A 25,335-nucleotide genomic window follows, 5' to 3' on the forward strand; every position below is an offset into this window, starting at 1 on the left:
AGCCTTTACGTGTTGGAGGAAAAACACGGGAGAGGAAGACAGCTGACGATCTTCAGTCATAATTCAATCAGTAAACTCTTTTTAGGGAGCAGCTATAGGTTTTATTTATTTATTTATTGAGTGGGTAAAAAAAATGTTCTTGCTTCAAATTTGCAGAGGACTCCCCAAGTGCTGTGTTTAATTTATTTTAAAGTAGACGTGTATTTTTGTTTTATTCTCCTTATAAGAGTTATTTGTTTCTTATTAGAAGTTAACAATTTTATAATGTAATAAATAATAAATGCAAAAAAAAGTAGTTTTTGTCTATGATGTAACAATAAATACAACTTTATAAGCTATCAAATATGTTTTGCGGCTCCAGACAAAACAAATTGTTAGAATAGGGGACAAAATGGCTCTTTTGGTCAAAAAGGTTGCAGACCCCTGGTAGAGATGAACACACTTGTCATAATGCATTTGCTGCTGAAGGTAAATGAGTGTTTTCTGTGGTACAGACGAATAAACCAGGACTGTAAATCTTAAGGAAGACAATTTAAAATGTAAATTTAACAGTCTAAATTACTGTTTATTTATTTTTTAAATCAAGTGAAAAGTATTCTGACATTGATAAAAGTTCATTGTATTTTTTGCCGTTACCACATTTTTTTTGACTTGTTTTGAGTTTGTTTACAATCAATTTCAAGGAAGGTTTTTTTATGGGGGGGGGGGGGGGATGTTTTAGGAGCCACTAGTAGCCCAAAGGAATTGCTTCAGTCACAGCTTGGTACAGGTATGCGTTATCAAAACAGCGCTCTGTGTGGGACCAAAACTCTCGAAAGCAAGCAAAACAAACTGAAGTGAAACAGATGGTTGGTGGAGCAGGGGCAGCGTACCTGATGTGTGTGGCAGGTAAAGACTCCAGTTGGCGGGACAGGAAGAGCTCTCGGTGTCTGAGCTGGTGTTTGTGTTTCTCGGGGAGGTCCGCCATCTCTGGATTCTCCATCTCCTCTTCCAGCTCCCCTGGGGGTTAGAGAGGGTCAAAGGTCAAACGTATACCCATTGAATGAGGTGGAAGAATGACGTCCGCAGGGGAAACAGGAGAGTGGGATGTAAATGTATCGGCTGCAGCAACAAACGGTCTCAGATGCACGACGATATTTAAAGCATGTGATGCACGCTTTATGAGGCGGAACAATAGAGACCTCAGGGGGAAAGGGACTCGTGTATGCGTACAGGAATTGTACATTTATCCCGCTGATTATGTCTTCATGTGACCTGCGATATGAATCTGGCTTTCATAGGGTTTCTCTTCCATTACTGTACTTCACAACTTGAATACAAAAGTCATGCCACACCACTCAGGATTCTCCATCATTTGAATTCCCACCAACTGTGTTTCCATTGCACTATTATTTAGGTCATCTCATGTATTTCACGCTTGTAAAGTAAAAAAAGAAATCACCATTGTAGAGTGTACTCTTCTGTTGTTATCCATTTAGAGCAGCAAAAGGACACAGCAGGGGATCCTGTAGCTTCCATTGAGAAAGGTTGAACACAAAGCTGTTTTTTCAAGGATGGAGAGATCTACTTTTTGAGACTTGCCGTGTTGAAATTTGAAGAAACATAAATAATTAAAAACTCAAATTAATCCGATTTTCCAGGCAGAATTGATTCATTAATACTTTTAATTATGTGAATTACTTGGAGCAAATAGTTGCAATGAATTAATAATGGCAAAAATAACCAAATGAACAGAAATGTTAGGTCTCTTCCTGGTAATCGGCCTGCTTGGATTTGTGGGCTTTCAGGATGAACCAATCCTGGCTGCGGCTCTGTAGGAGCACAGTAGGAGACTAGAAAGGTCTTTGTACGATGTCTGCTCTTATATCTTAACAAGAACACATTTTAGTTTACGCCTGTGAGAAATATCTTTACTTTCTTTTTTAGACAATTTTTGGAGGTATCAGTTTCAGTCATGTTTGCTGTCACCTCAGTGCAATGGAGTTGAAAGTAATTGATATGCTGCTGAATCACTGACAAAGCATTTAAAAACACTCAACTAAGGATGTCACACAAAATGTGACGCCTAAAGAAAATATGTTTTCACATTCTTTGAAAAACTTGCATAGTTTCCTTTCAGGCCGGTGATCTTGAATGAATTGTTACTAATTCACCTCAGCGTATATTGCATTGTGTCAGGAGCATGAATTTCCAAGATGATTTTTTTGTATTGCAGGTGTAATCTTGAGTACCCTGGTACCCTGGACAAAAAGAATCGATGGTGAAAAACTCTTGGATAATCAGTCTGAAAACGGGTGGACAGAGCGGCAGTTGAAGGGCTATGAGCCCATTTGAGTCGGCTGTGTGTCTGACTCATCCTATAAGAATAGATTTAACCGCTGCTTGTAGGCAACATCACCGACGCTTCCTCATATGAGGATGAGGAGGAAATGGAGGTGGGAGAAGAGGAAAGAGGAGATAAAAGAAAGCGAGATGGACAGGAAAATAGATCCACAGAGAGACACATTGGAGAATACAAAGGGAGGAAGACAGAGAGACAGCGAGGAAGAGGGGAGGAAGGGGAGCAATAGAGAAATCAGCAGGGAAAACAGGGGGGGGGGAGAGAGCCAGAGAGAGAGCGGTAGAGAGAGTGCAACAGAGAGGAGGAAGAGCAGTCAGTACGTGCTCCAATTCATTTGGAGTTTCATTAGAGGAAGCGAGACAGAAAGAGGGAGACGGGGAGCAGAACAAAAGCAATCAAGGGATTTTTCAGGAGAAGAGATGTGTGGCCAAAATCAATAAGTACTCCTTCACTCCCTCACTCACTCTGCCCAGCACTCAGAAGACACACACACACACACACACACACACACACACACACACACACACACACACACACACACACACACACACACACACACACACACACACACACACACACACACACACACACACACACACACACACACACACACACACACACACACACACACACACACACACACACACACACACACACACACACACACACACACACACACACACACACACACACACACACACACACACACACACACACACACACACACACACACCATCTCCTGCCATGTAAACGCAACAAAATATGGACTAATGTTATTAATAAAGGGGAAAAACAACATTACAAAAAGGGGAAGAAGGTGAAGCGGGGAGACAAACATGGTGTGTGTGTGTGTGTGTGTGTGTGTGTGTGTGTGTGTGTGTGTGTGTGTGTGTGTGTGTGTGTGTGTGTTAGAGCTGCATCTATGTGTGGGCAACACGATCAAAACATGGGAGTAGCTAAATATTACATCTTGTGCTCGTACATATTTAAATTGACATTTTAAGGTTCATGTTCCAGTAGTAATCCGGCTCAGCGGCTCATAATGAGCTCCTGACTGCTGCTGGTGGAGTTTCCCCTACATTAGGCAAGAAAATCTATAAAACTGCAAACTGAATCACATCGCAAAAGAAGTGAATTAATTATTGGCCAAACTAGCTTTTTACTGAGAGGGGGGGGGGGGGCGCAGGGATGAGACTTACACACTACTCCCAGCAACATACAGTGTAACCAAGAGGAGGATATTGTTGAGCATTTTCTGACAGAGAATCAAAACATGAGAGAAAAGACAACTGAGGGACAGCGCTCGTTAAGTTATACAGGAACTTTGTCGCAGTCTGTTCTTCTAACAGAGACGAGTTTTAAATAGAGCTAAACAACAGCTCTCAAGCAGACCGATGGCAAGATGTACAATTTTAGAGTAAACACTTTTAATCCAGGCTTTCCTGCAGGAAATTGGTTAGCAGAGCTAGAGAGTGCTGCCCATCTGACAGAGAGTTAGGGTTGTTGTCACCATTTTACCATCATGTTAAAACTTTAAAGTTTGTTTTCCTCTCTCTCTCTCTCTCTCTTTCTCTCTCGTTATTAAGATGTGTTGCTTTGATTAATTACTGCAAAGTGAATGTACAATATGATGCATTAATCACTCATCTGCTGAGCTGAATCAGACAGGTCCTGACACGTCAGATGATTTATGCGGCAACAATTAGTTTTCTTATTATGATGTTATGAATTTTGGGGGAACTTTATTTGAAAGCCATCAGCATAGACTTAAATAGAACATGTCACAAACTGGGGACGTTACGCTGTATGTACGGCACCTTAACATCCCTTTAATAAGCTGTTTTCTGTGTGATGCATCAACTGCCTAATAAAGCCTAAAAAGTCTTTATAATATTTCTGAAAAGCGAATAAACTACACACTTGTTTCAGGCAATGCAGCTACTAACAAACACTGCCAACAAAACTAAAAGATCTGAATATATAAGCTCGCACTGACCATAGATTATAAAAAGGAAATTATACAAATGCAGACAAGAGTATATTATTTTAACTTAAAGAAAATACCTTAAGCACGGAGGAGATGTGGTGATTTTTTTTAGACTAAAACTTTGAAATATGATTTGTTCTGTCTACTGTGTTTGAACAAAATATACTGCATGTTGGTTTGTCAGCAGCTGTTTGAGGTTTCTCCCTTTAATAACTCAGTAAGGGTTTTTCTTTATGCCAATACAGGGTCTGCATCTCTGTACGCACCAGGGTTTCCGTTAGCCGGTAATTACCGGTTTTTAGCTGGTAAAATGTATTAAAAACCGGTAAATTAAAAACCTGCCGGTCAGAATGTCCAGTAATAATTAGGGATGCTCCGATCGATCGGCCGCCGATCATTATCGGCCGATATTGACTCTTAATAGTTTGATCGGTGCTCTCTATAAAAGGCCGATCAGGAGAGCCGGATCTGATCGATATGGACATAAACGCGAGTGAAGTATAACCGGACGTGAGAGACAGATCAGAGATCAGCTGCTGAGTCTGACGGAGCAGCTGTGCATAATCACCTGAAGCCCCGCCCACTGTTTAGCGAGCACTGACGGGCTTTCAGGAGAGAGAGAGAGAGAGAGAGAGAGAGAGAGAGAGAGAGAGAGAGAGGATCCGTTTCTCCCGTGTTATTATTCAAAGTTAATGTAAACTTTTGAATAATGTACTTCATCTACTACAAGTAGTTTGTTTGAAAGTTATAATTATGTTGTTTGTGGAATCATTTTTGAAAAATGAATCTGAATTTTTAGATCTGTTACGATTATAAACTGAAGCAATATAAAAATTAGCCCCATTAACTGAGTTTTAAACATCAGCATATCCGGTCATAGTCCGGTAATTACCTGCTAATGGAAACTCTGCCACATAATTATTATTATTATTGAAACATGACCGGTAAGTTTTCAAATGTGTCCGGTAAAATACATTCTTTCCAGACATTTGACCGGCAAGAAAAAATCCTAGCGGAAAACCCTGGTCCCAACATATGCATGGTTTTACACACAGTATCCAGACTGTGTGGTTGATCATCTTCTTCATCTGGACCCTGGCTGAGCGTCCTTGAGGAGCAACTCAACTCCCCAACCTCAGTCCTTCTCCTCTGCGCCAATCTCCTGGCACTGCACCCACACCATACTCTCTACAAATTGCCTCTCCATCTCACCTGTCCCAGCCAATTATCAATTATTGATGAATGGTTCGCCTTACAGGGCTGAGAGACGGCAAGGGGAGGGGGAAGGAGAGGAGGGGGAAGGAGAGGAGAGGGCAGGCCTGAGGGTGAGGAGAGCAGCGCAGACCGTTATCCCCTTAACAGACTGACTGCGCCTCCATGATACAGTGAGCGTTTGAGAGGCAGTGAAGCAGACAGCTACATGCTTCTGCTCAAAAACCATTGAGAAACAGTTCACTCACGGTTCCTTCTAAAGCGGGAATATCTGTCAATGTAAAATCAATACTGGATGAGAGAAGACACCATCTGGGAGTTTGGTTGTGGTATTATTGTGACATTTTGTCTCAACATGGTGTTAAAGACACCTTACCAACCCCCCGCTCCTTCTAGTTTATGTAAACAAATCATTTTTGCAAAATTCAAAATCTACGGTCTCTATCCCAAGCCCAGATAACTTTGTTTACCTCACAAGGGATATTTTCCCCAGACATAACAAAGCTTCCTCCAGATAAACAGAAGACATTAAACAGCTGTTTTCACAAGCTGAATCGTTCTTCTCATAAACACATTTGAATTGGTTTAATCCCCTTTAAGTAACTGTAGTCAAATTTCAAAAAATGTGACAAACAAAAAACAAAGTCTGTAATTGGTTTAAGTTAGTAGGCTGGTATGTATATGTATGTAAACATAAGTCTTACAGTAATCAGACTTCAGTACTGATCAAACCTGTTTTCCCATTTCCTGACTCAATGTTATTTCTCCCACAAACCGGTTTTTCTGAGTGCATATGAAATCAAGTTAAGTTACAATTAAAGTTTAGCAGCAGAAAGGTAAGCACATAATGCAAACTTTTTAAGCATAATTTCTTTAAGTGCATTTTACAAAAATATATTTAAAGGTGGGGTAGGTCATTTTGGAGAAACCAGCTCGAGTGCGCTAGGATTTGAAAATACACAGCCGGAGAAAATCTGCCACTTCCTTACAGAGCCCCTCCTCCAACACACACAAAGGCGCACATGACCAATGAGGGCACGAGATAAGTTTGCGCACAGATTGAAGGCTGACAGGCAGGTAGGCCATCCAGTTACTTTAGCCGGGCCGGCTCAGATGATTGGTCGTGCTTTTTACAGTACTACGGCTTCCACAGATGACATTTTTTGAATGGATTTTTTGTCAAAGCATTTCAGATATTCATTGCTATCGGGATGTTAAGAGCATTCCATGGAATATAACAAAAAGTGTATCTCGAGCCGGTTTCTCAAACTTACCTACCCCACCTTTAAACGAGTAAGAAAGCTGCTGCAATAAGTGAAATCTCTTTGTGCTCCATAACAACTGTGTCGACATGCGGCGAGGACGTTGCCTTCTCCACTTTCTAATCATTAGGGCTGATAAGGACACAGCTAATAAAGCTCTGCAGCTGCGGATGCAAATGAGAAATTCATCCTCTGACTCTAGGATATCATCTCAGGTTCAATATAGTGCCGCGGTGCAGCTCCATTGATTCAACAACTAGGAAGAAGTGCAATCCTGCAAGTGAATTAAGTTATAAAAAGGTAGTAAAAGCATCCACAAAAAAGGGATGTGACATGTTTATGACCTAGGCAAAGGAAATGAGTGGTTTTAATATACTGCGCCACGACCAGCACCCCTTCACTGGTTCCACTTTTTGAGCATCAGGTCACTGGCAGTATTATTGTCCATTGTTTATGGGAGCTAGGAGCCACATCTCAAAAATAGAAAAAAAAAGGTTTGGTCATGGCAAATTCAAACGTCTGAAGGGAGGGGCCAGGGAGGTAAAAATGCCAAGTCCGCCACAGAAGCTGACCACTCAGGAGGCAGCTCCGCTCAGAGGGGAGGGGCTAAAGCTGGAGACGGAGGCCCCATTGAGGGAGTGCACAGAATCTCTGCAAGCAAAATATTTGATCAATGACTCACACCACACACACACACACACACACACACACACACACACACACACACACACACACACACACACACACACACACACACACACACACACACACACACACACACACACACACACACACACACACACACACACACACACACACACACACACACACACACACACACACACACACACACACACACACACACACACACACACACACACACACACCTCTCAATTCAAAGGAAAATGACCTAAATGCACCCCTTCAGTGACTTCTGTGACAGAGCTAAAAAAACATCAAGTCATCATGCCTATATAAGAGCAGACCAAAGCATGCAAACACACGCATGCAAACACACACACACGGAGCTGCAGCTACAGAAACACAGACAGGATACAGCCCACACCCATGCGGTGTGCAGCCAATTCTGCCATGCATTTTTTACATATCGCAAATGTCTGGAAGCCCCTCACCGAACTGCAGATGGCAAAGAGAGCAAAGCCAAAAACTAAAAAGGCATGTAGAGGAACGGCCTATAGTATACTAACAACAAATACTCAGGGTTCCTTAAGCTCAAGGTGAGTTAAAAGGTTCTTCTTTTTTTTTTTAGGATAAACTTGACAGAAATCAAGTTTAAAGAAAAAAACAAACCTATAATTGTTTTGGGTTAAAAACCGGAAGCCTCACACATTTGCTTGGAGAAATAATAATTGAGTAAGAAGAAAAAAGAAAACAGTCTTACAGGGACACACACTGACACACTGATGCTGTGTGGTCCAACAGAACAAAACAATCCCCCTCCTGCCATAGTTACACCCCACAGGCCTTACACACACACAAAATCTTCAAACAGGACACTTGTTAGCGCGCGCGCACACACACACACACACACACACACCCCAAGAGCCATCATTTAGCCTGCCACACCCAGTTAAAGTCTGATGCTTGGTTTTGCCAGGACTGCAGGCTGGTGTTTTTATTGTTAGTACGACAGCACTACTATGAATGGTGGTATTTTTTACCATTGATGTGATTAGCCTCATCTTTTTTTGTTCGCTTTACAGGCGATGGCTATGTTTGATGTACATGTTAAGTGGTAGTACTTGATGCGAGCACCTTATTTTTTTATTTTGCACTTCTGTTCTTTCAAAATTCATCACGTAACTTGCTTTTCTGCCTATTTTCAAAATATAAAATAGACCCAAAATATAAACAATTAAAAACACAATTAAAAACATACTAAGTTTCTTCCGACCATGTCTAATGAAAAGCATTACCTGGCACTTAAGCTCACTAACACATTACATTACATGTCTCTTGTTAGACGCTTTTATCCAAAGCGACTTACATACTCAATACTGTGGGCTATCCCCACAGGAGCAATTTGGGTGAAGTGTCTCAGGGACACAACGACATGCTGACTGCAGTGGGGTTTGAACCAGTGACCCCCTGATCCGAACACCAACGCACAACCCACTGCACCACACGCCTCATGAATCATGACGACTCTAAAAGGATTCTCCACATTTTTGATGTGGCTGGTAAGGATGAGTAATTTAACAATTACAACCAGAGTCTGTCAGGATGTGGGTTGTTGTGGTTGGTGGTGGTATTTTACCACTAACATTATACTGAAGATGGATAACCATCAGTTGCACAAGAGAACAGATGCTAAGAAAGAGTTCTTTTAAATGACTGTTGTAAGTTTATAAATAAAAAACAGAGATCACCTGTTGTTATAACACACATGTTGTGCCTCAGCCAACCACTCTAAAATGTACAATTTCCATCCATGTGTCCAGACTCAGGAAGGGACACCCAACATCTGTGTCACTATAACAGAACCTTACCAAACGTGAAATAGTGTCACAACCTCCCCTTCTGTTCCTGAGTAATGGTGGTAAAGTTTTTTTACACAATATCATTGTCATCATTTCACTATTTTTGTCGTAATTAGTTTATACATTATAACGTGTTTTGTGAGATCAGTCAAATCCAGGACCCTGAGGCGGGCAGGGAAGGTAGTGGCCGACACCTCCCACCCTGGACACAAACTGTCCATCAGGACCAAAACCTCTCGCCACCTGAACAGTTTCTTCCCCTCCGCTACCGGCCTCATCAACAAGGCCCGGCCCCCCCACTGACACTTTACCTCAGACACAACGCAGACTCTATGCATTACATTAATGCACAACAATATTTTGTATTACTGCTGATTTGTTGTCCATATTTTATTCCTTCCATTCCATTGCAATGTAAATACTGTTATATTTGTAATATTTTTCTAGTTCTCTACCTGTCTTTTTAATTCTTGTTTTTATGCACCACGACACCAAGTCGAATTTCTCGTACGTGTAAACCTACCTGGTAATAAACCTGTCTCTGATTCGCATCACACTTGATTTAAAGTGTGTGCCAAATCTGAAGAAATTCCCTCAAGTTGTTCCTGAGATAAAAGCGTTAATGATAGAGACAGACGGAAAACCAAAAAACGAAGATAAAATATTCTGAGGAAGGATAAATCCCACTCTGCTGCTCTTCTTTCAAATCCAGGCCCTCTGGAGCAGAGCCTTGAAGGAATATTTTGCCACCGACCCCTTGGGGGACAGCCGGGACATTTAAGATCGTCTCTGGCCTTTAAAAAGACATACTTTTGTTCCCAGCAACTTCAGCCTCGTATTTCGACAACCTTTTAAAACTGACCATCTTGATCCTTCTGGGCTTCTGTATTTCCCCTTATTCTTTCCCCCATCATTAAAAAAAAACATTGTTTTAATGTCTTTCTCTGTGAAAAACTCCCTGATACCCATAACATTAAAAGGCTGCTGGAGCCCAGTCTGCCAGCTGTTCCAGACACTGCAGTGTTTAGCTCCAAGCTCTGGAGAAGAACACCACATTCAAGAACACGCCTCACACCCACGCTTTAGAGCACATATGCATAGACGCACACACAGGTGTCCTATTGATACACCCAACAGATCGAATGCTGTCTGCACTCAGGCCTGGAGGAGGAGGAGGAGGAGGAGGGGGGGGGATGCTGCAGTCTGGACTGTTTTTCTCAGCTCGGTAACAAAAACTCAATTCAATTTTGTATCACCCCTGCTGTGCAAACAAGCCTCCCAATCCAGCCAAATAACAAATTGTATTTTTAAAGTTCAGGGAAATCTTCTTAAATTTGACCGAGGCACTACTACACCTTTGCAGTGGAAAATAACTGAAGCGTGTTGCCCCGAAAGAAATGTTCGAAATCCTGTTTTCTTGATGGTGTGTTTTGCAGGCGGGGTAACGGTCGGTCACTCACTTGCATGTTTGTCTGCCAGGGCGATGAGTGTGCCGGAGATGTCCCTGCGTCGGTAAAAACACACCACTTTGGCCTCCACGTTCCCATTGGCTGTCTGCAAACCAGAGACAATCGGCGTTACCACGGCAACAAGTGGTGCCGCACACAGAGCACCCACACACGCACACACAGATGATTAAAAAAAAAAAAACCTTAGATGAGGAGAGTTCTTAACTATGGGTGAAAAAAACTCAGTGTGAGGCTCCAGCTAATTCTCCCAAAATCACTTTAAGTGTCGCAGTTATCGGGACAGAGCGGTGTGTTCAGGGGGCGTCTGTTTTGTTAGTTGTTTTTTCCTCATAATACTACATAGGTATGATGATATTAGTTTTTATTTAAGAGCTGCATGGTTTGTTATTGACTTTATTGAATGATACCTTAACATTAAAACTCGAAGGTAGAACAGTTAAAGCAATAAGACTCATTGATAAATTGATTTGTAGTACTTTTTTGACTTGCAACAACAACAACAAAAAAGACAAAAGAATGAGTTTGAATCTTATTATAGGCCGGGTAAATTGGATTAGGATTTTTCTCATGAATCACTGTAGTTAAATATAATGCAAGTAGAAGATGGATGGAGAAAAATCCAACACATCCAACATCCAGTCATATTTCTTTACATTATAATTTTTTTTTATACTTTTCCAATCAGAGAACAATTAAGAATCTAATTTCCCATATTTCTGTGTTTGAAAACAGAGCGTAATAAAAAAGAATAAAAGGTAGTATATTAATAGTCAGAATTTGTCATGAGTATAGGAGTTATTTCAAGGTTAAACAACAGCAGCTAAGCAGATTGGAAAATGAAATAAAATGTAAATCTTCTGAATCACTTCAGTACCTGGGTTAACGGTGTTACATTTAACCAAATGTTTTCTTTTCGGTGATTCATTTCACTAAAATAGATTCATGCATACATATTTTGATGTGCAGGAAAGTTAACACTGTAAAATGAACTTAAAGCAAAACAAAACCGGAGACAATGAGAGAGTGGCGAGGGCAGCGAGAGAGAGGAAGATGAAGAATGGATCTGTTATCACAGGGAGGCGTTGAGGTGTAGTTTAAGCATCTGGCACTCAAGCAGCCGAGTGAATACATGCTCCTTGCTGATATTAGTTCATTTATCACCTTTTGCAACGTCAAAGTAATGGCAGAGAAATGATCAGAAACTATTTGTTAACCAATCAATTGTTTCGGTTAGTTATTTTAAGGAAACATGTTTAAATATACTTCAGATCCAACTTTCATTATGTGAGGATTTCCAGGGTTTTCTTGTCTGATGTGATATTTAAGTAAGTCATGTAAGTGTTGTTCAAACAAAACTAAACATCTGACAACATCACTTGGCACATACTTCGCCCTTTTCTTCCACTTTAACAAAGCATGGATTTATTAGTGTCAGCCTTGGATTCTTAACCTGTAAATCAAATCATTTACGTGTTTAAATTGTAAATTTGTATCTTTAAAATGTAAAAAGACATTACGCATAAAGGCTCCAATGTGTTTTTTAGCAGTTTTGAGCAGCTGCTGGTTGTCTGGACTTTTCCCCTTTACCGTTTTATACTTTCTAAACACGCATCTCAAACTTTATGTTAAGAGAAAGCCGGCGCTCCCTGCGGGCCGGGGAGACTGACAGTGACGGCAGAACAGAGGCTCGCTCTGCGCTCCGTGTCAATCACACCAGGCAGCCGGCAAGTTATCCACACAGGCCGGGACAGGGGACAGACACGGGGCCCCTGTAACCAGTCCGCAGAGACGGGACTCTTTTTCTGCTTCCTCGACTGAACAATGTGCAAGATGGCAGCCTGGGGTTTACCTGACAGCATCCTGAGCAACATTATTATCTTAGGTGTGACATCTCAATACAAACACTGTTTTTACAGCTTTAAAGGCAATACAGATATGGCCTTTTAGAACCACACTTCCTTTACTTTAAAGTGGTACATTGCAAGTGTATTATTCAAAGCAATAACTATCAATTTCACCATTATGTTATAAGCATATCAACAAGCTGCTCATATATGATTACTGTTAAACAAAACATTAGTATAAGACACAAAAAAGCTGTTAAATAACCCAAAACAGATTTTTGACAACCACATTTTCCGTTTCACTTTAGGTTAGGAAATTGTAAAGCTACAAATAACAAATGTTTTCATTATAAAGGATTGTGTGGATCATTTCTCCATTATTCAATAAATAATTAGGTCTAAAAGCTCAATAAAAGTTTCCTAACAATCTGAAGTCTACAAATCTGTGATCTTCAGTTTGCTGAAATCCCCAAATCTGCAAATCCTCCCATTTCAGAAGTTGAAATAAGGGAATGTTTGGTATCTTTGTTAAATTACTTAAGAATGTATTGGTCATCAAATTGTTTGATTGGCTAATCATTTCAGGGCTAGACTGGAATAAATGCAACAACAACAAAAGCAGAATGCACTGATGTTGAGTTTCAAAAGATGGATAAAACAACTGGAAAAGACAAAGAGTTGAATCTTATCCCCTTATAAAAGTCTGATATTGAACAGTCCAGGGTGTCAGGTAAAAGATCCAAACTAAGCTTTATGAGAACCCAAAAGGGCGAGTATATTTTTTACAGTTAAACATTTACTTTAGTTATTAAAGTAAAGATTTTTTCGGTTTAATATCTAACAAATCAGACGGGAGTAGAGTGGGTTTTAAAAGGTGTAGCCTTCAGATCTGTGCTGCATTCAAGCAAACTCACCTTGTTCAACTCCTCTATCCTCCTGATCAGCAGTGGGTTACTGGACGAGTTCTCAAAATAAACATAATCTGCAGAGGAACAGCGAGAAGGAGGAGGAGGAGGAGGAGGAGGAGGAGGAGGGGAATGGAAAGAGAAAGGAAAAGAGGGAAGAGAAACGTCAGTCAGCATTTCAGGTTCATCCAAATGTTCAGGTTGCTTTCCAGTTGAACAACACTGACATCTTTATAAAAAAAAAAAGGGGACCCAGAGACCTACTAAATACTAAAGAAGCATTCATTTTGCACTGACTACCGAATGTCCTTATTGATGTTTTTCAAAGGAAGCTTCACATTTGATGACGTCATTCCACCAAAACTAATTTAAAAAAAACGTCTCTTCAAGTTGAATAAAGGGATTCGTCGGGTTATTTATAAGCCTGTTATTTTTCAACTTTGATTTTAAACTGTGTGACCTTTCTACAGTCGTTGGCATGAAAATGATGCCGATACATATTTTGATCTGAGATAATGTGAAAGAGCAAAACAGTGAAAATTGGGTTGGGTAATTTGTTAGATAAAAACATGTCTCTTAGAAATGAATCCATCTCTTTGACTTAACACTCAAGCAATTCGGCTACAATACTAGTACGCAACACTGTCATCTAATTCTAGAAATAGCTTAATACTTACAAAATAATGTAGTGTAATCTTTACCGAAAATTGTGCAGAGATACTGGGTATGAACTGAAGGAAAAAGACATCATCTTCACATCATGATCTTGAACGTCAACGTCTTGGAACGATTCAGGGCGTCCATTTTTTATAAATAGGAGATCCTGTCTGAAGGTCTGACTAAATGAGACGTTGCCGCACAATAAATGTGTCTCTCTAAAGCTCTCCATTCAGACTGCAGCCTTGTATTTCCTCATGCTTTCTTTGTCTTATCACCCTTCATCCTCCCCATGTGTGTTTGTTGTTTGCATGCATGGTGTGTCTGCATTTTGAGAGCGTGTGTAGGAGACTGCACAAGCATTTCTACGCATGTGTGACTTAACTATGCATTTCTGTGTGTGTGTGTGTGTGAGTGTGTGGCTCCTGGCACTGCTCCAGGCCCATTGGAGGCTTAGCTCTCACCAGGATGTCCCCACAGGCCCCACTCTTGGTAGGGTGCCTGGTCTTAGCCCTGCATGTGTCTTGGCTGAGTGCTGTCAGATTATACCCCACACTTGGTTGGCTGCCTGGAGCTGGAGCTATCCTCCCTTCACCCTGAACCTCACCCGCCCATCCCCCACGCTCCTACGGGCCCCGTCTTCATGACCGACTAGGCCAGAGATCGCCCGAGAAAATTCCACCAGCACAACCTCGAAACACACCGACTCCTGCTTTTATTTCCTGAACCTCCCGTGTCTAACACTCACTGGTTTAGGCATGCGCTCATCATGATCGCAACATTTCGGATCTGCACCGACATCCACAACTATCTTGACATAAATAGAAAAATCCACCTACAAACACTTAAAGGTCCCATGTCATGGCCATTTCCATTGATCATAATTCCTTTGTTGAGGTCTACTAGAATAGATTTATATTGTGCAATTTTTCCAAACTCACATTGGTTTCTCATCCAGCATCTCTGTAAACTACGTGTATTCACTGGATTTCACTCTCTGCCTTTAACGGCTCGTTGTAGCTCCAATAGCTCCAGCCCCCACCCTCCCTGTGAGCACAGTGTGCTCCGATTGGTCGGGACGTTGTGAATCGCGCTGAGCTCCGTGGAGGTGTGGTTTCCTTGTTTAGCGATACACAGCGAAACACATCCAAACTCACCCTGAGCACACACAAAGTCACAGCCGAAGTAAAAACAATAAGTGTGGCTTGATATTGAGTAAGAAAAGGGTTGATAAACGCTGTGAGAATGGGTCTGCAGAGAGAATTTCGCCGCCATCCCAACTGTCTGTTATCAGCCTGCAGCCAGGGAGGAGAGATCAGCAGAGCTGCCTGCACTGAGTGTGTGTGTGAGGAAGTCCGTGGATTGGTCAATTTGGACCAATCAGCGGGGGCTTAACGTAACGGCTCCACGGATTGGTCCATTTGTTTCGAAGAATCAATGGACAGTGACGTATCTCCAACGAGGCGTTTTGGGGAGGTATTTTCTGTGTTAAGAGTTTTACTCGCTACAGGGTGTACTTTGAGGGTTTTGACTCTGCAGACAGTTTACATGCATAAAAACCTTCATAACACAGAAGGGGACGGGTAATAACCGGAAAAGCATGACATGGGACCTTTAAATACTCTAAAAAAACAGCTGTTATGCATCTTGTTGTAGGCAAACCACTTTTTTTGGTGCAAATACTTCCAGACATTGTAACATGGTTGAATAAGAATACAGTAAATTGAAAAGGAAAAAAACATTTTGGTAGGTGTGAAGCTAAAAAGATCCAAACCATCTCTGTTTCCAGCTTCTTCAAATGTAAGAAAAAGGCAGCTTTCTAAATACGGTCCTAAATTGAATATCTTTAGTTTGTAGTACGCAAATCTGGAATCATCGGTTAGGATTGCAACTAATGATTATTTTCCTACTACATAAGCTAATCGTTTTTACTATAAAAACCTTGGTCTCCAGGAAACTTTGATTGGCATTTTCTTCGTCATCTTCCCACAATTTATAGACTAAAGTGTTTCAGATCTATAAATAGTCAAACATAACGTCTGCTGATTAACTGCCAACAAAAACAATCAAGAAATCTCAGAGACAGCGGAGGAAGACACGTAAATGTATCTCAAACAGACAAACCTTTGAGTAAAAAACCTTTTGCTCAACTCTCCCTATTGGTATTCCTCTCTCCACCCACACTCACACAACTAGATTCACAGCCACTCTTTGGAAGGAGGGGAAAATGTAATTTGTCTTCAATTAAAGTAAATTCAATACAATTACTCCTAATATGAACATTTATCTGAAGAAGTAAGACCTGTATACTTCTTTCCTTGTGGGTTAAGGGTGAACCCAGGCACTAACAGTAGTTCAGGAAGCATGTAGAGTGTAATTTCTATAACAGTGTATTTTGGCAACCTTACATACTCCCAACTCAACATCGCTACGAGGCGAGAAGGGATCGTCACATCACGCCTGTCTACTCTTCACCCTGAAACAGCTTGTTACTAGATTCCGCTGCCACTGTGACATCTTCGTCCTGCTGCTGAATATCAAATAGGCCAACTTGAAATTGAGCGTTCCTGAGACAGAAAATAAAGACAGGATATCGGACTTGCTCGTTTCCAGGCAGACCTGGAGGTCAGAGGCCGGCTGGAAAACTGTGAGTGGGGAAAAGTGAGTGATACTCCATCCCATTTAGTGAGGAACCACAGCAGGGACAGGCACCGGCTTCCCAAATGTAAGGATTTTCTGCTTTTTCAAATCATTAATCCAAGAAAACTGAGTATTTTTTTTACATTGGACTGGTCCCTCAAATTACAATGTGTTGACATCAAGCTGAAAATATATGATTTTCCAAGGATCTTTTGTTTAATATGTCTTTCTTTATAATAAAACAAAAATGTGTCTAATAATAAAGAACCTGATAAATAAAAATCCTGACGCTAATTCAACACTCCAGTGAAAAGAGTACGAAGATACTATACTGCTCTCCTACCAATACAAATTGCATTATGAACATCAGGGGATTTATCCATAAAGTTAGCTTTAATATGGAAGGTGTTCAAAACATGTGAGTTTAAGGGGATGCCTTCAAATTTGAGTCATTATTCTATACAATGAAAAAAGGGTGTTGAGTACAAGGAGATCTTTAAGTTGCTTATTTTGTCCAAAAGGGGCTGTTACAAAGATATGAATCAACACTAATTGACCCGCCTCATAGTTTCGGTACAAATTTGAAAGAACATACTTCAGCTGGACACACTGAATAATTCAAATTAATTGCTGCCACAAAAAAACAAACTTTTTCTAGATACATTAAAAGATATTTAAATCTGTCAATATTCAAAAGAACACTGACCAAAATGTAGTTCCTGGCTTCAAAACATGGAGAGGTCTTGTGATAAACCACAGAGAGAAAATGTTACGTTTTTTTCTTGGCCTTCAATGTTCCCGAGCTCGGAGGGACCAATTAGGCGAGACTTAAAATGCGTCATGAACGTTTCAAACCGAAGCAGAACCACATGTCAAACATTCGGCTTTGGAGTGAGGTTGGTTGTGAATGGCAGCCACGAGGTATGTTATTTTGGGGTGGGTTGGTGACAGGAACATGTCTCCTCGTAGTCCCGCATTAAGCGTCACTGCGAAGGTGGGATTTTGGGCTCAGTTCACCAATTTTCTTTTTCGTGGCTCGGGAACCTAAGTTACCAAAAATGGATTCACTTTTTAAGTTCAACCCATGTCCTTGCCTTGCCACCTATGGCGAGAAGAATAACAAAAATGGCAAGAAAACAGGGAAATGAAGAGTGGGAGTTTCCACCATGTGAGGAGCTGAAGCCTGGTAGAGAGCGAGCTGCAGAGGAACTCAAAATGAGAGCAACAGAGAGAGAGAGAGAGAGAAAGAAAGAAAGAGGGCCTGTAGGCACTGAGCAGCGTCACTCAGTCTCTCCATTTTCCCATCAGCCCTCCCGCCGCCTCAATCCGCGTATAACCTCCCCTCCCCTCCACCACTCTCCATCCCCCGCTCCCAACGCCAGCCAATCCGCCAGCACCGGCGACTGTGATGTCACGGTGCAGTCGAATGTTGTGCGAGCCAATCGAGGCATGTTACCGAGCCTCAAAAGAGAGAGAGTCTGCTGGGCTGATTCAAACCAGGCCAGAGAGAGACGCGAGGATGAGAGAGGGGAAAACATGAGATAGCGGATGGACTCGGGGACAGAAATGGACAAAAAAGAATTACAAAGCTGAGCAGAAATGTTAAGTTGGCGAAACTGTTAAACCAGGAGCAAACATCTTAAATGAGACAAAATGAAACGAGGTCCATTATTGACATTGAGAACTAATTGGAAAAATATATGACCATACAAAAAATTAAAAACTCAAGGATACCTCTCCAAACTACGCACTTAAATGATCCTGTACCTACAGTAAGAGAGTTCTTCCTGTGTTAAACTTCTTTATTTTTTCGCTATCTGAATAGAAGCAGTTATATCCTTCACCATTTATGCAGACACTTGCAAGTAGTCCGAGGACAAATGTAAGGTTTGTAAAGACTGTCAGAGGGTTGTTGAAAATATATCATATCTAATATTTTCCCATTTCTAACACATATATGTGCAATGGTCAGGGAACGTGAGTATACTATGGGGGAAACTCGATGATTCGAAATACATTTCTCCAATCATTGAAGTCCTAAAAGTTTCTCAAAAGAAAACTGAAGATTTAACTTAACCAGCTCTTTGTTAAGCAGCGTGGGCATAACATGCAGATGAATGATGTCAAGTTGCGTCATTGAGGGAGCTTCCCCTACTTATTCGCCGCCGTCAAAGATCCACCATGTAACAAAAAATATTTTTTTTAAAAACAAGATAGGTCAAATATTGTAGTTATCGTGATCAATGGCAGCCCTGTTAAAGTCATCTTGATACTATCTACGCAACTCAAATTAGCAAACTGTGATCAGAGGGAAAAAACCACAACATCAAGCCGTCATGTGCATGACCGTTTTCAAAGATGCACGGAGACACTTCATTTAGGATTCAGTCTCCATATGCGACTATAGAAAAGACAGTTGTGGCGTGTAATACTTGTACAGTAAACCATGTAGGACAGTACTGAAAAGGCTAGAGGCTAGAGGTGGGAAAATAGATAGAAAAGCAGGAAGCAGCAAATTTTAACATCCACCAACTCTTGTCCATGCGCAGACACCCACACCCCACCCAAAGCTTACTCCCACACTCCCACTGAGAGGCGTGTCTGCCGTAGTGATTCGGATTATGGCTTAGACTGTCACAGTATGGATGGAGATTTCTGTGGTAATGGCAGGTAGTTTAATCTTCAGAGTTCATCCCAACACTTTGATATCCATACCTGGCAGCATCTCTCTAGCATAACTCCTGACTGAAGACGGTGAACGCTACTTTAAGATAATACAGTAGATTCATCTCTTTGACTTTATGTTCTACAACTGTCTACTGACCTTGGAAATAATCCACATTACACACTTCATGCAAACATAAACAGAAGAAAAAAAAAAATCATAAAATGGGCCAGTCAGTAAATCAGTTAAGGCAAAGAGAGATTTTTGATCTCATAAAAAATGGCAGCGACTTCCCTCCCAGCATGCATCTGTTTGGCACTTGTGCCTCGACCATCAGTGTGGCTTGTTCTTGTTATTCAAATGTGACTAATCAGCAAACGTGTGGAGGTTTTACACAACAAATCTCTCTGAAAAAACTATTTTAGGGGAGTTTAGAAGACCAGATCTTGAAATCCAAATAGCTGCGGAGCCGCAAAGACGCCACAAGGAATCTAGCTTGCGTCAAATACTTTTTATTGTGACGGATGTATGTGTAGTTTGGCCTCTGTAGAAATGTGATGATGGGATAGGGACACTTGTCATGCATTTGCCCAATCCTGAATTTGGCAGGAAGGCAGTAAGCAGGTCGCAAAACTGTAATTACACCCACAAGACCTGCGAGAGAGGCAACTGCCAGCGTGGGAAATTAACACCAACCACCAGCCAGAAAAAGTGTGGGCACTGTCAAAGTTTGTACCTTAGTCATTTTGTGGATTTGTAAACATTACAACACCTTTAAGCAGGGTCTGGATCATAACTGGCAGCATGGACAGCCAACAACCACAAAAATATGGGCAATGGCAATAAAAGTTTTCAATCACTTTTTAAAGTTAGTAACTACAACACGTTTAACACATTCTGTACAAGAGTTGTCACCCTCCGACATCCTCATTACAAGTGTTTATTTTAAGGCTAGCTTCACATCTTTTCAAGCCTGCTTTAAAAGAATAGTCATGAGCCGATATGAAGATTGAAACAGGTTCTGCTTGCTATAATCACTCCTCCTGTTTTTACTTGCCTTTAAAAAGATCCCCTCTAAGTCTACAGTCCTTGTCCTGCAAAAACACATGACAACATTTACCTTAATCTCTGGTCTTTGTTATACAAATCACTTGTGTGACTCTTAAGGTTAGTCTTCTTAAAACTAATTTCCCTTCTTTTTGTTATCATCCTTTCACTGCAGCTCGGCACGTAAAACATATTTGAGGAAATATTGAGGTAGGTTTTCATTTATAAGTCTGTCTGTGAAAGTTACCCACTTGATTTCCATAGTGAGGCTGCTTTTACAACGTCATTTACTCTGTGTGAAATAATGCAGCTATTTCAGTAATGTATTGGAGGTGCCAATGTGAGGGCTTAAGCCAGAACAAAAACATATGGTCATTCGGCATTTTGTTTTTAACCTGGCTCAACTTTTGTCAATACTCAGCATCATCCAGCATGGCACTGCAATGGCCAATTAAATATTTTCAATGTTTACTCTGTGATTGTCGTGGAGTAAGATGTAGACTGCTAAGCCTCGAATTTGCTCCAGATGAAGTTAGGAATACATTTTTTCTACAGAATGAGGCCTTAGGATTTTGTTCACTTGAAACGGAAGTAGTTGATATGAAAATATATTAAACTCTTAATCACCAAAACGATGATAATTTTTAAAATGCCACACAAAAAAAACACCTTGAATCACTTTACCTCATTTTGATAAAAATAAAAAAAAACTTAACTCAAAATCAAACTTTTTCAAGAAGGTTTTTGAAATTGTTCTCTTACATTATAAATCCTGTATTTTTTAAATCAAGCGCATTTGTTCACCTCACTGCCATAGTAGCAAGTTATATCGCTTTTTTACTGCTGAAGATATTTACGATTATCCCGATAAAGGAAATTCACCACAATCAACATTTTGTGAGTGTTTTGCTTTCCCGATTCCTATATCTAAAATTCCTGATTGCAAGTGCTTTAGGAAAAGAGCTTATAACCATCTTTAAGAAGAACATTTTCACACGGACACTTCACAGTTGTTGCAGCACAGACTTTGTGAACCTATCATTCAAAACAAGATCTTAACACAACTACATATTTTCCTATTGTCTTTTGAGAGTCCTTTTTGTGTGAACAGGTTTGCAGCCAGCCTTGGTGACTGTTGTTTATAGGTTCAGACTTTTGAAACTTCTGTGGCCAGAGTACCAAAAGCATGCCTCTCTTCCTTTCCCGCCATTAAGATGATAAGACTTATGATATAGCCTACACTTAGTCACAACACTTTCCTGTGTTTGGAGGGAAAGCACTGGGACGGAGCGCTGCAGGAAGAGTGGCGTGTGGCCTGTACGATAAAAACAAAGACAGCAGGGCCCACGGAGCAGCTTTTGTTCACGGTTCAAACACAAGGGAAGTCATTGCTTTTTCAAGATGATCCTGCATTGTATTGCAAAGAGGCGGCCATCTTTCCAAGGGTCCCGCTTTGTCCTGTTGTTAAGTTGAATTGGTCTTAGGAGAATTCAGCCAATTAATAGGCTTAATATAGGCCAAATGGGCTCATTTTTTATCTCTGTGGCAAAAGAAATACAATATATTATAATGGTTACTTTAATTAAGTGATGGAAGTTCACGCTTTATGGTTTTACATTAGTTTGGTTATTACACACTTAGGCCTATTTGTTTATAATTTCACCTAATAAGGGCAAAGAATAACTTGTTTGGTATGATCAATAAGAAGGACTGTGATGCAGCCCATTCTAGCAATCGTTCATGTTACGATTATCCTGAACATAATAAAAGTGGATTGCGGAAATTATCCCAATTATTATCAAGATAGTCGATAAGGTCAGTGAATAAAGAATTAAAAAACACCAACATTGTGTGAGTCACAATAAAATCCTACCCTGTCACTTCACTGGGTACATATGTTATCCATAACAACAGTCGCAGGAGTAAATAGTGGTGTGAGCTGATCTAAACCCTGACTGCTGACGCTCAGAGACATTATATTACTCCAGGAGGTCACACAGTTATACGTGGACTTATTACGACTCTAAGATTTTAAACAAACAGAACAACTTGGATATATGTTGATATTTGTTATTGTATTAATGGGTTTCCTTTTTTCACTGTTAACTGCAGATGGGTCCAGTATCACGTCAAAATACAACATCTTAAAAGCTACCAAGTAGGCAGACCGGCAGGGACATTTGGTAAAAAAAAAAAGACGCATAAGACCACCTAGTAAGCATCTCAGCAAGTGAGGCCGACAGTGTAATGAGCTGTACTTAATTCAACAACATGTGGCTGCTGAAGTGTTAACTTTCTGCCCTGTTCTGGACATAATCCTGCTCTCACTCAGGTAGGCCCTGTTTCATTTGACTAAATAAGAGGGCTATGACGTTCACTACAGGCTATTTTTATTGCGGGTACAATGCCAAATAGAGTCATCATCAGCATTCCTGTTTCACTAGACAATTGTCAGCAATGGCATGTCAATGTATCTTCAGTCACTCTTGCTCAATTTTCCATACACGCGTCTACTTTGAGTTAGGAAGAAGTATGCAATTTTGTAAACAACTATAACAAGGAAAAACTTGGACTGCAATAAAAAAAACATGAATGGAAATGTAGGCTTGATGGATCTACAGACTAACCTCTAAACAATGACACCTTCCATAAACTACATTATACATTAAACTATATCATGGCCCACCTTATTTTGGTTGTTCTGACACTTTGACAGTAACATTTTTGCAAAACAACATGTGAGAAATAGTCAAAATTCTGCAACCCTAATGAATTGAATGCAAGGCATCTGATTATTTGCCTGTCAATTATTGAGCTTTCTCATGTCCATCCCCCTTAAAAAAACAAAAACATTTCCTTATTTAAAAACTCTAATGCACTAACTTTCATGTGCCTGTTTTTTTTTACACATTACCTACAGGATATGAATCAGAGCAATGAGCAGAAAACGAGTGGGAGGGGGAAACAGGAATCTTCATTAGGTATTAACTGGAGATGCCTGAACGAAATGAGGAGAAATACCTCTGATTGAAATGTGTGAAAATGCATCTTTGAGCATGCAAGAAAAAACACATTTAACCATTTCAGCTTAAACTTTCTTATAATTTTTTTAAATCCTAGTTTGTTTCTCTGCACTAGGGGAATAATACCACATTACTGCATCTACTCTGCACATCTTACGGGGTTCCTGCAGGTTTACTCATGATGTTAGTTCCCCTCATGAAAGAGTAGTTGAATGGTACGCAAAAACTTTTACAATACGTTCCCCATGTCCCCTTAAATGCATAGAAACACAATGCATGTGACTGTAGGTGCATCAGCTTGTCGAATTAGTTGTCAGGAGAGCGTCGCAAGTTACAAGAAACACAAAAGAAACGAGGGAAACCAGACTACTCTTCATCACCATCCTCCTCTTCACCACCCTCATCATCTGTGAAGCACAAGGCTCTTTAGCTTTAGGGAAATAAAAGACTACGGACCACGCTCTGTTTTAAAAAAGACCCACGGTTGTTCACGTCCGCCATAAACACACTACGGGAAGCTTGTGAAATGTTCCCCCCCTCCACCTTACCTCCAACCCGGTACATGTTCGCTGCCATGACTGCCCCGGTCCCTGGCTTCCTCTCCAGGTAGAGGGGAGGCTCTCTTCTCTCTCTCGCTGCCGGAGCTATGTTAGCACTGCCGCCGCTGTGTGTTGGAAAATGGTGGATTGATCAATACGAAACAGACTAGCTGAGGGACCTTAAAGAGACAGCGCACTATTTTTTCTCCACACTTAAAAACTCAAGTTCGGCGGCTGAGATTTGGTTTGGTTTCAAGTTTTGTATGAAACTACTTAACATATTTCAAGTTTTGTATTGTTACCGTTAGCTACTAGCATTTTCTAAACAAGGCAAACGTTACAGACGTTGATGTAGTTCCACAAGTGACGTCACTGATCCATCCAACAAGAACGGTTATCCCATTCACTTACCCTAATTATTCTTATATTGTTTAGTTTTATTGAGTTTATTTACTAATGAAACGACTAGTTTACATGATAAACAGAGAACATATAAACATATGTTTTAAAGTGGGAATATTCCCACAATGTCTAGTACAGAAAATGTCTTGGAGCAGTGTAACTAACCTGGTAGAACATTTTTATTTATAGATAGTCTATGGGTTAAACACTGACATATTACCATATGTTGAGGCGAAGCTCAAGTTGTACATTCATGTTGGTGGCTGTAATTTGGTTTGGTTTCAAGTTTTGAAAGAAATGACTAATTGTATTTCTAGTTTTATGTTGTTACCGTTAGCCATCAGCAATTTTCAAAACATGACAGATTTTACAGACGTAGATGAATTCAAATGATTTGCTTTTAAAAAGTGTTTTTCCTTATTATCATATTTGTAAATGTTTAATTATAAATGTTTATATTAAAAGTACTATTACTTTATTTAGTTTATTTACAACTGTCAATATTAGTTTCCATGATAAACTGTGAACATTTTTAGAAATATGTAGGCCTACACTTTTTTCACTAAACTGACCTTTAGCCTCGCAAAGAAACCGGCTTAAACGCTAGATCAAATGTCATTAAGCAGTGCAACTAACATAGTTGAAGCTTTATTTTTTACAGTTAATTGGCCAAATTCAAAAATATTTCAATATTCAACTACACATTTGAAGAGTTTGCTAATAAAAGGCCTCAAGGCTGTGAAACTTCCTGTCCCATGCCTAAAACCAAATGTCGTTATCCCAAATCCCTAAGCTCTGTTGAGTTAAGTGAAGTTCATGAACCAACAGGGGTATGGCCCCA

The 25,335-nt window shown here is 40.4% G+C and overlaps 1 protein-coding gene across 1 annotated transcript in view; it reads right to left on the reverse strand.

Moving 5' to 3' along the window:
* mta1 (metastasis associated 1) overlaps nucleotides 1–24,253 on the reverse strand; it is a 45,957-nt gene extending 21,704 nt beyond the window's left edge. Inside the window, exons 1-4 of the mRNA XM_079640690.1 lie at nucleotides 24,102–24,253; nucleotides 13,531–13,598; nucleotides 10,764–10,857; nucleotides 873–999 (exon numbers count right to left, since the gene is read on the reverse strand). Of these exons, the coding sequence (XP_079496816.1) occupies nucleotides 873–999; nucleotides 10,764–10,857; nucleotides 13,531–13,598; nucleotides 24,102–24,129 (317 nt within the window). The 5' untranslated portion in view covers nucleotides 24,130–24,253. The remainder of the gene's footprint in view (nucleotides 1–872; nucleotides 1,000–10,763; nucleotides 10,858–13,530; nucleotides 13,599–24,101) is intronic.
* Nucleotides 24,254–25,335: the final 1,082 nt, after the last annotated feature.

The sequence above is a fragment of the Notothenia rossii genome (assembly GCF_949606895.1).
Source record: "Notothenia rossii genome assembly, chromosome: 7".
Taxonomy (NCBI): Eukaryota; Metazoa; Chordata; class Actinopteri; order Perciformes; family Nototheniidae; genus Notothenia; species Notothenia rossii.